The sequence below is a fragment of the Melopsittacus undulatus genome, chromosome 3, assembly GCF_012275295.1.
Source record: "Melopsittacus undulatus isolate bMelUnd1 chromosome 3, bMelUnd1.mat.Z, whole genome shotgun sequence".
In the NCBI taxonomy this organism is placed as follows: domain Eukaryota; kingdom Metazoa; phylum Chordata; class Aves; order Psittaciformes; family Psittaculidae; genus Melopsittacus; species Melopsittacus undulatus.
The window spans coordinates 100,100,948-100,113,843 of NC_047529.1; the positions used below are offsets into that span (position 1 = coordinate 100,100,948).

The 12,896-nt window shown below is 37.0% G+C and overlaps 1 protein-coding gene across 1 annotated transcript in view; it reads right to left on the reverse strand.

The window, feature by feature from the left end:
* Positions 1 to 12,896, reverse strand: part of BTBD9 (BTB domain containing 9) — a 125,201-nt gene that overhangs the window by 38,643 nt on the left and 73,662 nt on the right. Inside the window, exon 8 of the mRNA XM_005145327.2 lies at positions 6,729 to 6,838. Coding sequence (XP_005145384.2) covers positions 6,729 to 6,838 — 110 coding nt within the window. The remainder of the gene's footprint in view (positions 1 to 6,728; positions 6,839 to 12,896) is intronic.

Genomic DNA, 12,896 nt, shown 5'->3' on the forward strand with positions numbered 1-12,896 from the left:
CTTTTTTCTATTTCTTCTTAATTTTTAGCATACTTGATTTTCCATAGAAGCTTTGTTTCCCCTGAAGTAATCATTAAAACAAAATAATTAATGCAGCCACTGTTTGGTGGCCTCAATATCTGAGTGTAAAATACTTCCTTTCATCTCTCAGTCTGCACAGGAAAGGTTTTACTTTCTGCCCATCCCCTTTAACTTCACTGTAATCAACTGATAAACATGGCAGGGTCAGAAGTGGGAATTACAGAAAGTCCTCAAATAACTCTTTGTTACACAGGAATCACACAATCCCAAGGGTTGGAAGGGACCTCAAAAGATCAATGGAGTGGATTCCTGCACCAGCTCACAAAACCAGCATTAATGCACCTTAATTCTATTACTAAAACAAACACACAGAAAAAAAGCAGATCTACTAAGTAGTCTTATTTTATAGGAAAGCAGCAACTTAAAGCATTTTGGACTGTTTATACTGCACTCTATGCAACAGTCAGTCAAAGGTTCTCAGCTCAAATGTAATCATTGCAAAACAACTGTTCATTTCACTAAATTCTCTTAGGCACTTACGAAATCCTCAACAGAAAGAAATACATTTTCTTTATTAATTAATTTTCTATGTTTAATAATTATGAAGAAGTGACTTTTCTCTCATGCTGACATCTGTTAAATGCTCAGCTTTCAAATACTCCTTTTTTAATGGTAAAATCACATTCTTTCTCTACCTGAACATCTACTGAGCTGACAAAAGTTTTCTGTCTAGAAAGTAACAATTAGAAAAAAGCAAGCAGAGACAAAAAAAAAGGCAACAAACCCAAACACAAAAAAACCCTCCCCACAACAAAAAGACTTAAGTCAGACATATCCCAGGGTTTGCTTTTAGTGTATCAAATAATTTAAAGAATGTTGGGCATACTGCTTTCATTATTTTTCACATGCCAAAAGATTTGTTAAGTCTAATCTTTAATCAATATACAAATTAGCACTTGTTCATTTGTTACATGATAGAAAATACTAAGTTTACAGACTTTTCAGTTAACTAAAAGTACAGTCACAAAGTCCTGCATCACCCCCATACTCTTTATTTTCTTGAGCTGAAACTTGCTGATGACATTGCTATATTTTATTTGAATCTTCAGTCAAGAAATCAATCATGAACTCAAGAAATATCAATTCAAGCAAACATTGATAGTATTTCCACCTGTTTCACTGAAAAGTTTTCTGCAAGCCATATTTAGCTGGAAAAGAAAACCCATTTGTCTATGTCCAATTGTTAGTTTGGAATCAAATAACTTCAGAGAAGGCTGATTTTTCAGTTGATATCTGCTAGAGTTTGTGATTTCTGATCCAATAAATTAGAACAAAGGCATTCAAGTCATAAAAATTGGCCATACTTTTAATTGCCAACCAATTGACTAGCTACAGGGCTCTTCCAGTAAACATTCTGCCTGAAGAATGCTCTCGGAAATAGCAATTGTTTCAGAGGAGCCCGAGGAAGTACACAGCCCTCACTGCAGCACTGGAAATGGGAAGATAAAGGGGAGGGGGGTAACTGGAATGATATAAACAGATCTCAGTTGAAGAATGGGTAACAATAACTAAACTGACCATGTGGCTGTCCTCTCCCATAGAAAGGGGAAAAGAAAAAATCCCTGCAGTATTTAGATCATCTTCAAATTTTCATAATCTCCTAAGGCTATATTTGCAGCAGAGATTACTTACATTGCTTGGGTAAACCTACATGGTTTGAAATGGAGACTAACCTTTTAAAAAAGAGAAGAAACAAATTATGATAGCTTTATGTGGCATCAACATTAAGCTAGACACAAAAAATAGCATCTCTAACTGCTTCCTTGGAGAGATATAGAACAGTTTTTTACAAAGCTGAATCACATACTAGGAAACTGATAGGACTGGTTTCTCTCTTATATCTTTTATTATTATTATTTTTAAATAACTGCCTGAGGTAAAAAAAAATGTGAATGATTATTTATTAATTTCATTTTTTCCCTTTTAAAACAAGTTCCAAGGCATTGGACAGCACACAAATGAAGGTTCATAATGATTCATAAGTGCTAAACACCATTCCCTGGAGGATGACCAAGGACATTCCAGTGTTTTATATCAATCTCCTGCTCTTCAGTCATTATTCACTGTTCTCCCTTTCATGTGCACTGTACAAGATAGTCTGATAGACTGAAACAGACTACAGATAAACACAACTGCATATAACAGCTTTCTAAACTGCACTCCCTGTGACCTTAACCAGGCTCAAAATAGGATGGTAGGCTGGTCAAGTGACATGCACGCATAGTCCTTGACTGCTCCACAGCACCAAGTACTGATTAAATGACTGGGCAAGGTTATAATTTTTTTCCCTCTGAGGCAGAAAAACAGGAATTGGTTCCTATATTTAGGTGAAAAAAAAAACCCCAAACCAAACAAAATCACAAGCTCCCTCCCACCCTCAAAACCCTTCTCCAAACCAAAAGTGGTATTACACAGAAGCAGCCCCTGACCCACTGCTGTAGCTTCTTGTCACTGGGTAGACTAGTGCTTTTACAAAACAGCACATCACGCTGGGTACTGCTTCAGCTTCCAAAGGAGTAATTCTCTAGCCTGTGAAAATCTTCATTTGTTTTGGATTCTAGATTAAATACTAATGACTAAAGGCCATTCAAAATTTCAGAAGTGGAAGTTCACTAAAACCAAACACTATGCTTTTGAGATTTAAAAAATATTTACCTCCCTGGAAAATATCAATCTCATGAAACTAGTAAGTTATCAGTGCTACATACTTACACATTTAGAGATAATACTATGCTGAAACGAAAATGACATCTCAACCGCAACACCTGGTGTTAGGGAATAATTTCATAGGACTGAATTAATTTCTGTCACCTCATTTTACAAGACAACCAAGGGTAAACCAATACTAGAACACCAGACAGTGCTAGAAAGAGCACCTCCTGCTATGTTTACTTCAAAACTGCTTCTCAGCTACCAATGGGTCATGTCAGTACTGCATGCAGTATTGTATAAAGTAACTGTATAAATCATCTTCCATATTAACCTTTAAATGTAATACATCAAGTCAACACTTGTCATGAAAACCTTATACGCAAAACCACAGCAACATAAAATTGCTGTTATCAGGAAACTGTACTTCATTTTTATTATTTGTTTACCAGCCTTCTAATCTTCACTTTACAGTGACAGCCATTACATAGATAGTACGTATCAGTAGTAATATATCTGATGAATTACCCTCTTTGTATATACAGCTTTCTGATCAAGTTGAAAAGGTTTCACAAAAATTAAATAAATAACTAGCCTTAAATCTCCACATAAGATCCCTAAACATCCCTGTGGCCTTATTTCTTTGGAATGAGATTTCAAATTACAAACTCTTTGCATGATATCTTTAGTGTGGCTTTGGCAGAACTAGGGGTCACAGAGTCCTTCTGAAAGGGCCATATGACCTTCAAGGGCTTATCAACATTTCATTTTCTTAATAAAACAGGTTATAGATACAGCAGCTGTGTTTCTTCTAACCTAATCTAATACCACATGTGATACCATCCAGGACAAAGACTGAACTAATAGTTTTACCTAATACTGCTTTTCAAGAGTTGATGATGAAAGCTTCTACTCACAGTTAAGCTAAAAAACAACCCACTCTGATTACTGCATTTTGACATATTTTGTGGAGCTTTCCTAAGTGCTTTCAATTCACTTTACCCTATCTCATCAGTGCAGAAATAGAAACAAACATTGCAAATCCTTAGAGCAACAAAATAGATCTGTGCCAACTACCCCATTGACAGTCATAAAGATTTTTTTACAGAAGTGGTACTGGGACAGCCTGCTTGTTCAAGGGAGCCAGACAACAAGGGAGCTATCATACAGTAACAATCACAGCTATTTAAAACAAAGCACTGCATGGATGTAAGGTCACTTGCTTTTATCAGAGCTGCAGAATATTTCTGAATAGGTAATACTGATGGCCATAAATTCTGGTGGAACATCCCTTGTGCCCATGCACCATTTCACAATTGGACTGCCCTCAACTAGCCTCCAGATCTTTCAATTTGCCCCTTTCACACCATACAGTGAGTGCCATACATATATATCCAGCTGTTGCTGCTTTACTTACTATTTGAAGTTGGTCCACACCCCTCTTTCAATTAACTACTCACTGAATTCTCTTTTAATTTCCTATTAATTGCATTGGTTACCATACCTTCAATATAAAAAGCTGTAGAGCCCTACAGGCCTCACTTCGTTTACTACAGATCACTTCAAATAACTCACAGATACAACAGCTTGATTGACCCATACTGAATGACAGTGTAATTCCACTGATCGCCATGAACAACAATGGATACTTACTATTATGTAGTCCAAACCCTACTTCCCTGTAAGTCTATAACTAAAAAAAAAAAAAAATTAAAAAATGTAGGAATTTTAATTAAGCCATACAAAGTGTCCATCTCCAGATTATCTTTAAAACACATGAAATGCTGAAACAGATCAAACAGTTTGCCTCAACAAAATGCTCACTAAGCCACAAAATATCATTGAGTATCTGAGACACAAGCCAATTATGGTACAAGAACACTTAATGAACATACACAGATTCACCACCTTTGCCTACTGTTATGACCAAACAAAAAAAACCCAAACAAACAAAATAATACTTGTGTCCTAAATTAAGTATTTGGTAAGTAAGACTGATAATCTTAAACCAAATACACACAGTTCTATGCACCACTTATATGCTCACAAATTCATAGCTGGCATTGATACATATGAAATTTAGCTCAAAGGTTTTAATAAACTTGAATATTTTGTTTCTGCACTAGCTAGCTTACTAAGGTAGATGCTTTCTTTAAACACAGTTCTTCCTTAATGCTTATTCTATTTTCTTGTCAATAGCAACTGCAATACTAGCAAACTCCCTAAAAGAAAAGGAAAACTTTCTATTTGCATTATGGGACAGGTTGACATTTTGGGACTATATAATATAAAAATTAGTCAAATGTGATTTGTCAGGCTACTTATCCAATCCTTAAGAAAAAAAACCATTAAATTACACAGCAAACCTCATGATAGCAGCTGTAACCATACGATGCCTTTGTATGGCCTTGTCATGGGTTCAGCAGTAGCAGTCATTTTTTCTCCTTCTTGGTGGCTGGTGCAGTGCTGTGTTCTGACTTTCGGGCTGGGAGCGGTTACTGGTGGCGCATACATTTTTGAGTTACTGCTTAAATGTTTGGTTTGCCCAAGGCCTTTTCTAAGCTCATGCTCTGCCAGGGAGGAGGGGAGGCCGGGAGGAGAGAGAGATAGGGCGCCTGGCCTGGGCTAGTCGGGGAGGTATTCCATACCACAGCACCTCATGCTCGGAGAGCTAACTGGAAGTTGGCTGGAAGGGGGGGGGGTTAGCTCTCTTCCGGGTTGGGCTCGTTTTGGCAGGTGGTATCGTATTCTCTCTCCTTGTTTATTTCCTCTAACATTGATTTATTAGTGGTAGCAGTAGTGATTTGTGTTATACCTTAATTGCTGGATTGGTTTTATCTCAATCCATGGGAGTTGTATTCCTCCGGTTCTCCTCCCCATCCCTCCGGGAGTGGGGAGGTGGGGGGGGGGGGGGGGGGGGGGGAAAGGTGTGTGTAGTACTGCGGGAGACTGAGGTGGGGTTTTAAACCACGACAGGCCTGAAGAAGTTGGTCCCCAGTTTTTCACAGCTAAATATTACAGTTTTATCACGGAAAAAAAAAGAAAAGAAATATGTCTTACTAGTATCTTCTCTTTCATTCTTTTTTGAAAACTGTTTTTTTTTCCCAGCTATTATATGTGCAAAATTAAAATCTAAATATATGTTTAAAACCAGCATGAACTTAGAATTTTACTGAAATTTTCAATTTCATGCCAGAAACTATGGGAAACCCTCAACTAGACAACTACTGAAAGGGGCACAAAACTCTTCTAAATAAATTTCAGGATCTCCGTTGCATGAGTTTGTATGGAAGAGCATACAGAAATCACCCTGTCTGAACTACTAAAAAGAAGATATTAAACCTTACTTTGACATAGTTTATCATTCAGGATTGTTGGTCTGTTGGGGATTTCTGCCTTCAGTAATGCAGCACTATGTAGTGGTACTTAAACAGTATTATATAAACTGTTCAGATCTCCAGAGGTAACAAAGCTCCATCAGTGTGGTGCTCTGAGGACACAGGCAGACAGTTCTGCCATGGTTAAGTGTGTCTATGACTCTTTGGGGGAAAATCAACACCTGAGAGTTTACTTTCAGCAGCTGGAACTAGGCTGTATAGGAGTCTTTAAATACCCAAATCCATCTTCACTGGAATAGATAGCTCTGGTTCTCCATACTCATTACAGAACTCAGGCTAACCTAGTGGCCGACAAGAGCAATGACATGCAAAGAAAAACGATTAGCTGCACAGTGTCTCAATTACCCGTGACTTTGTCAGCAGTAGTTGATTTAATTTGAACTTTAGCTTTCCTGCAGCATCACTAATTAATCCACAGAACTGGAATTTCAAAGAAGTCATAAGAACTAGCCAACCAATTCTATGCTTCCAGCATCACTTAACTCAAGTTAGAGATTTCTGTGTGGCAACAGCAGGAGAATAAGAGTACAGTGATGACCAGTCTTAAAAGGCAAGCATTTGCAACAGTTCATGTAAAAGTAGAACAATTTTATCTCTTACCTATCAGACCTTTCTCAAGAGTAAAGGTTTTGTTTGTGAACATGCATTCAAATGCTACAATGTGGAAAACTTTGTTCACTGTGTTGTGGGTCCCAACAATTCGAACATACCTACAAAGAAAAGAAAAAAATAATAAATGTGAGTAGCTCAAGTTAAGCATGACAAATTTCTATTTACTAACATACAAATGATTCAATTGGACTGTATTGTGCAGACCTCTAATAAATGAGTAACTGTTAAAAAAATAATTAAAAAAGGAGTTAAAAGCATATAATTTTCACAGCAAACTTCTATCTATTAAGGATGCTGGCTCCAGTATGATTTAAGGAGAATAAATAAATAAATAAATAGTTGTTACATCTATCAGAAATACATTTCTGGACTACTTTGCCAAGAAAAGCAAAATGAGGGACCTTCTGGTTCAGAAATGGTCTGTAAGTGCAAATGTGTGTTCATGGAAGCTTTAAATAAAACAATTCCCTTTATCAACTACTCTGCACAAGAGTGAAAGATTTCATACAGGCAGAACAAACCCAACAAATCAGTGAGGCTTCTCTGCAGAAGCCAAAAATTAATTCCATTTCAACATGACTGTTTCTAATTCTGACAGTGGATGGTGTATCCTTTATTAATAACAAAAAAATAATTCTGAACAGTCAAGTGTTATGAAACAGAGCTAGCTCTGGGTTCCATTTCTGGTTATATACTTCTAGACTAATTGAAAATCAAACAGAGTTGCTCTTGAACACCTGTTCACCTTCAGTATTACACTGGACGCTCCACCTATGAACAGCCACCAAACTCTGATTTAGTCTGATTCACCCAATTTCTGAAGAGATCCAACAGTTCTTACTATAAACTTTAAAAAATCCTAAATGGAATACTGTACACCATCTCAATGAATGTTGAACAAGCAACACAGAAAACTACCTAAACCAAATATCACTACCCCATAAAATGGGCTATCCACAACGCAGAAGGCTTTGTATTAAATTAATTCATTTCAATTAAGAAGTATTAGGATGTATGAATCTTAATCAGTATCCTCAGTCTGCTGTATAAAACAACCTTTCAGTTATGTAATATAATAGTTCCAACATAATGGGCATTCACCAACAGCATCATTTTGGCTTGTGTTCTTCATCATACCAAGTTGGAAAGATGCACAGCTTTCACCTGAGATTTTTTTTTTAAGGCAATAAAAAAACTCATAGCTCTTTACTAATGTTCAACCTCCTCCTATACTTCACTTTAGTGCCTTATGAAAGAGCTCTTATAAGCAAGCCTCAATGGCTGTTATTACTGACATTCATTTGTCTTTACCATGCCTAGAAAAAAATCAATCTATTACATGCAAATGACTGCAAGAGACAACTGTTACCTGAGTATCATCACTAAAACTGACAATGGTTTTGACCCCTGCTCCTTTTAGCTTATGTAATAGCTTCATTAAAAAAAAAGTACATATTTTGAATAAAATTCTAAAACTATGTTTTACAATACGTATGCTCAAAATTCCTGTTAAAATATTTAAATTATCATGACTTGAAACAAAGAAGAATGATAAGCTATTCCATTTTGAATATTACCTCACAGATTAACTATCACAGTAGCAAATTTCCTGCAAGTACGAATGTAGAAAAATTTATATGTAGAAAAATTAAAGATGGCAAAACTGGAGAAAATATTAATTTTTCATAAAGAAGGTGCAGCTATATTTTAGGGGTAAACCAGAACTTTTCCTGCACTATTTAACTGTTACAAGTGCCTCAAAGAGCATCACAAGAATCTTTGCTGAGGGTCAGGGAAACAGCATTTTTTTCCCAGATCTGCCTATGTGAGCTGCTGCAAAAGGCTGTATGTGAAATACCGCATTTTGGGATTCACATTATGAAGGCAAAACTCAGCCTCAGTTTTTCATAGCATGCTGAGGTTATTTTGCACTGCTTTTCAAGAGGCATACAGCCACGTACAGCCATAGCAGAAGCACAGTGGACACACAGGAGCAAGAACCCAAGGTTTCTGTTCACAAAGCTGACCTCGCAAAACTGTCACTGAAAATCCATTGGCGAGTTTATAATCAAATTATTCAGGGGACTAACAGTTTGCTGCTCAGAGATAGTTAACCTGAAATTTGAAAGAACCTTTCAGTTTTAGGAGATCTGACAGACATCTTCAGCTGATGTACGCCTTCTCCTTAAAGTTACAGGTAGAGATGTATTTAATTCAGTCTTTTCAGATTATCGTCTTTTTGGCAATTCACAAGTACAGTAGGAACCCTAAATACACAGGCAACAACCAGGATTCAACAACAACAAATGTTCTCGTTCTATTCAGTATCATAAGCACAGAATTCAACTAAACACAGGAACAATACTGAAACATTTCTAAGTGCATGTGGAGGCTGGCTTGCCACTGAGACTCCCTCAGACAAGAAAGGTACCAGCTGAGTTGTGCTGCTTGGACAAAACCCACTCCAGGCTAACCAACAGAGCATTACTAATGGAGATACTCTGACATACTTCAGTTACACTTCCTTGCTTTACAGAGTTTTGAGAATAAAGAAAACAGAAATATTAATACAAACACGAGAAACTGCTTCACAATTACTTTTAAAAGTGAATTTATTTAGGTTGGGTTTTGTGTGTGTGTGTGTGTTATGAAATTGTAACACTGGTGCAAAGCTCGTGATTGGTTTTGGCTTTTATAGTTTGGGTTTACTTGAAATATATTGAGAAGGTGAAAGACAAGACTGGAATAGTTTGCCATGGGAAAAAGTATCTTTATCATACCACACACTTAGGTTAAATCACTCAGATTACTGAAGTTCTCTGCCAACAAGTAGAAAGGCACAAAGCTTATTCTTGTATGTCAAATAACCTACCAGTCATTTTGAACAACAGGTGACAATGTTTCACATTGCTGGAAAGCTGAAATTTTGTGGCAATATAAAACAAAATCTCACCCATTAAAATCATAATGTATACATTAATCTTCTGAAGTATATTATTTCCATGTAATATTATTGTAAGGTAAAACATAATGATATGACAAACCTCATCCTTTCTCCCCAGTATAATGCATATATTTTATTCTTTCCTTATCTCTCTCAAGGTGAATGATCAGCATGATTTCCTGCCTGAATCTTTCATTCTTCCACTTGGTGGAAATTAAAAATAATGCAATCTTCAAAATTACTTTAAACATCCTAACTTCTAAAATCTCATGCTCAGATTTTGTACAAAAACTGTAGCTTATTATTCCATTTAATGCAAGATACTAAAGCCTCCATAGCCTGTAGAGATAAGGCAGAATTTATTGGAAATGCCTAGTACCAGTGGTAAGCAAGCTGTATCTGAACTTCGAGTATCACCAATGAAGAGCAATACTGAATGTACATAGCCTGTTTCAGAAAAGTCAAATGAAGACATTGTAAATACTGTAGTAGTACATCTTAAGGAGAAGACCACTAAACAACAGGCTGAAAAAAAAAGGGTTGGCTCAGAAATAAGATTGTGACAAAATGTGGAGAACCTCAATATGAGCAACAGTCTCAACTCAAAACATACAGATTTCAGAAATTTAAAATGCTTTTTATAGCTCATGACATGCTTGAAAATGTGCAGACTTTCCTAAGCAATTTTCAGGCAGACAGAAATGCAACTGAGTCTTGATGCAACTCAGGCCAGGTTGGACAAAGCCTTCCGTGGCATTGTTTAGTGTCAGGTAGCCCTGCCCATGGCAGGAGGTTGGAACTAGATGATCTTAAGGTCCTTTCGAACCCTAACTATTCTATCATTCTATGATTCTATGATTAAAAATAATAGTATCCTTCAGGCAATCAAGACTATCTGAACCATACCTTTTTTTTTTTCTTTTGAGTGATTTGTTAGGTGGAATGTAAGAGTACAGGCAACAAAATTAGTATGAACTAATACTGATTTTTCATAAAGAAGGTGCAGCTATATTTTAGGGGTAAACCAGAACTTTTCCTGCACTATTTAACTGTTATAAGTGCCTCAAAGAGCATCGCAAGAATCTTTGCTGAGGGTCAGGGAAACAGCATTTTTTCTCTCTGCATTTGTACAGCTGACATTCAGCACACACAAATTTGATAAATGCTTAAAATGCATGAAATGTTCTGTGTGATCACTCCAGATTTTAGAACATACTGTAGTGGGTCTGGCTGTGATACAGTTCAATTTCTTCACAATACCTTGTAAGGTGCTGTTTTGTATTTGTGCTGAAAACTATGTGGATAACACTGTAACATTTCAGTTATCCTTCTGTCAACTTGGAGTCCAAAGCTGGGACCCTTTTCGGCAGAACTGCTGTAAATACCAGTGCAGATAATCCCTCTTTATATATCTGTTCTTTAAGGCATTTGATCAGGAACAGGTTGAAATTCAACTCTTTTTTTTTTAGTAGGACTTTAAACCTAAGGAAAGGTCCCTAGCCACATGGAGTAAGGCTAGACTGTGACACAACATTCTCTGTTGCCATGCTATGCATGGCAGACAAGATGTGAGTTGACTGGGTGGACCAGAAAAAAAGGATCTAACAGCTCTTTTTTCACCCAGGAATCACAGCTCATGTCCTATACATTGAAATAGTTGCAGACTGAACACCCTACCCCCTCCCAAAGGCTCTTATTATGAAATCACTAGAAGACATCATTATGAAATCAATGTATCTTAACATGGCAGGAGTGAACAATTTCAGTAACTGTGTATCTTTCAGAGTCCAACTTTAGAAGTTTAGCTGTCTTAACATCTGCTTTCTATTTATATATGTATGCATTTTAAAGTACTAAAATCTGAATTAACTATATGGGTTGATTAATTAGGCACCCATGTGGCAACAGCCCTCGTCCATCCCTTATTTTTCCCCAGAGCAATGCTTCACTTTGCATGAAACTATGACTTGAGCACTGTGTTCTGACAACAAACAGATTTCCAAACAACTACATTAGGTTTTAGTTCTCTCTACATTTGTACAGCTGACATATTTAATTTGGATAACAGGTGCTGCTGAGCATACCACTAATTCAGCTGTGGATACCCTGACCTGGAGGACTACCAATATCAAAGTTCGGCTGCCTGTCTCAGAACAGTACGTAGGATGTATGACTCAAGTATAAAAATATGCATACTCTGGGATCCATTTTAATCCTTCATTATAATAACCACAAAGATACAAACTGTGGAATATATTATGCACAGATTCAAATCCCTGATGGATATTAAGAAAGAAGACTAAGTAAGGAGATGTACAGGAAATTAACTGATATTTTGCACTGATATCCACTCCAAGTTACTATTAAAGCAACCCAGAAGAGCAACAGTGAACTAAAATAACTAAGTCCAGTATGTGCAAGCTCAGCTCTAAAGAACTTGGCGTTTAATGTTCCCTTGTGGAACATTTGGTACGATCCACCAGTGCTAGTCCTACACACTTGTACTTCCTCTAACTGCATGGCAACTGCTAACATTCACATTCTGATCACTGCCACTGAGATGCAAGAGATACAGCCCCACACACAAGGGCATTAGAAGACGTTCTGTTTCTCTTTTAGTGGAAAAGGAAACACTGCTATTCACCACCACCTAAACTCCATTTATTGACAACTCTGTAAAACATATAATCCTTCAGACTCAAACAGCTGAATCAACAGATGCATGGCAACATGACAAAAAAAAATGAAGCAAGGAGGGAAAAAATCATATTTATTAAATCATGTAGAAAAACTGTGGCCCTAAGTAAATATATAAACTAAGCAATTAAACCAGAACAAATGTGGAAAGCATTTCTTTTGGCAGGAGACAAATTTTCCTGCATTTAGATGAGAAGTTCTAACAGAGTTTATTTCATACCAAAGGAAATCCTACTGCAAATACAGAAAAGAGTGATAAATCAAACAAAACACACATGATGAGGTCATAGACTGATCTGAGTTGGAAGTGATCTTAGAGATCAACTAGCTCCAACCCCCCTGCCACAGGCAGGGACACCTTCCACCAGACCAGGTGGCTCAAAGCCCTATCCAACCTGGCTTTTAACAGTGCCAAGAACAGGGCAGCTCCTCTGGGCAGCCTGTGTCAGTGCCTCACTGCACTCATGGTGAGCAATTTCTTCGAGATGTCTGATCTGAATCTACCCTCTTTCAGT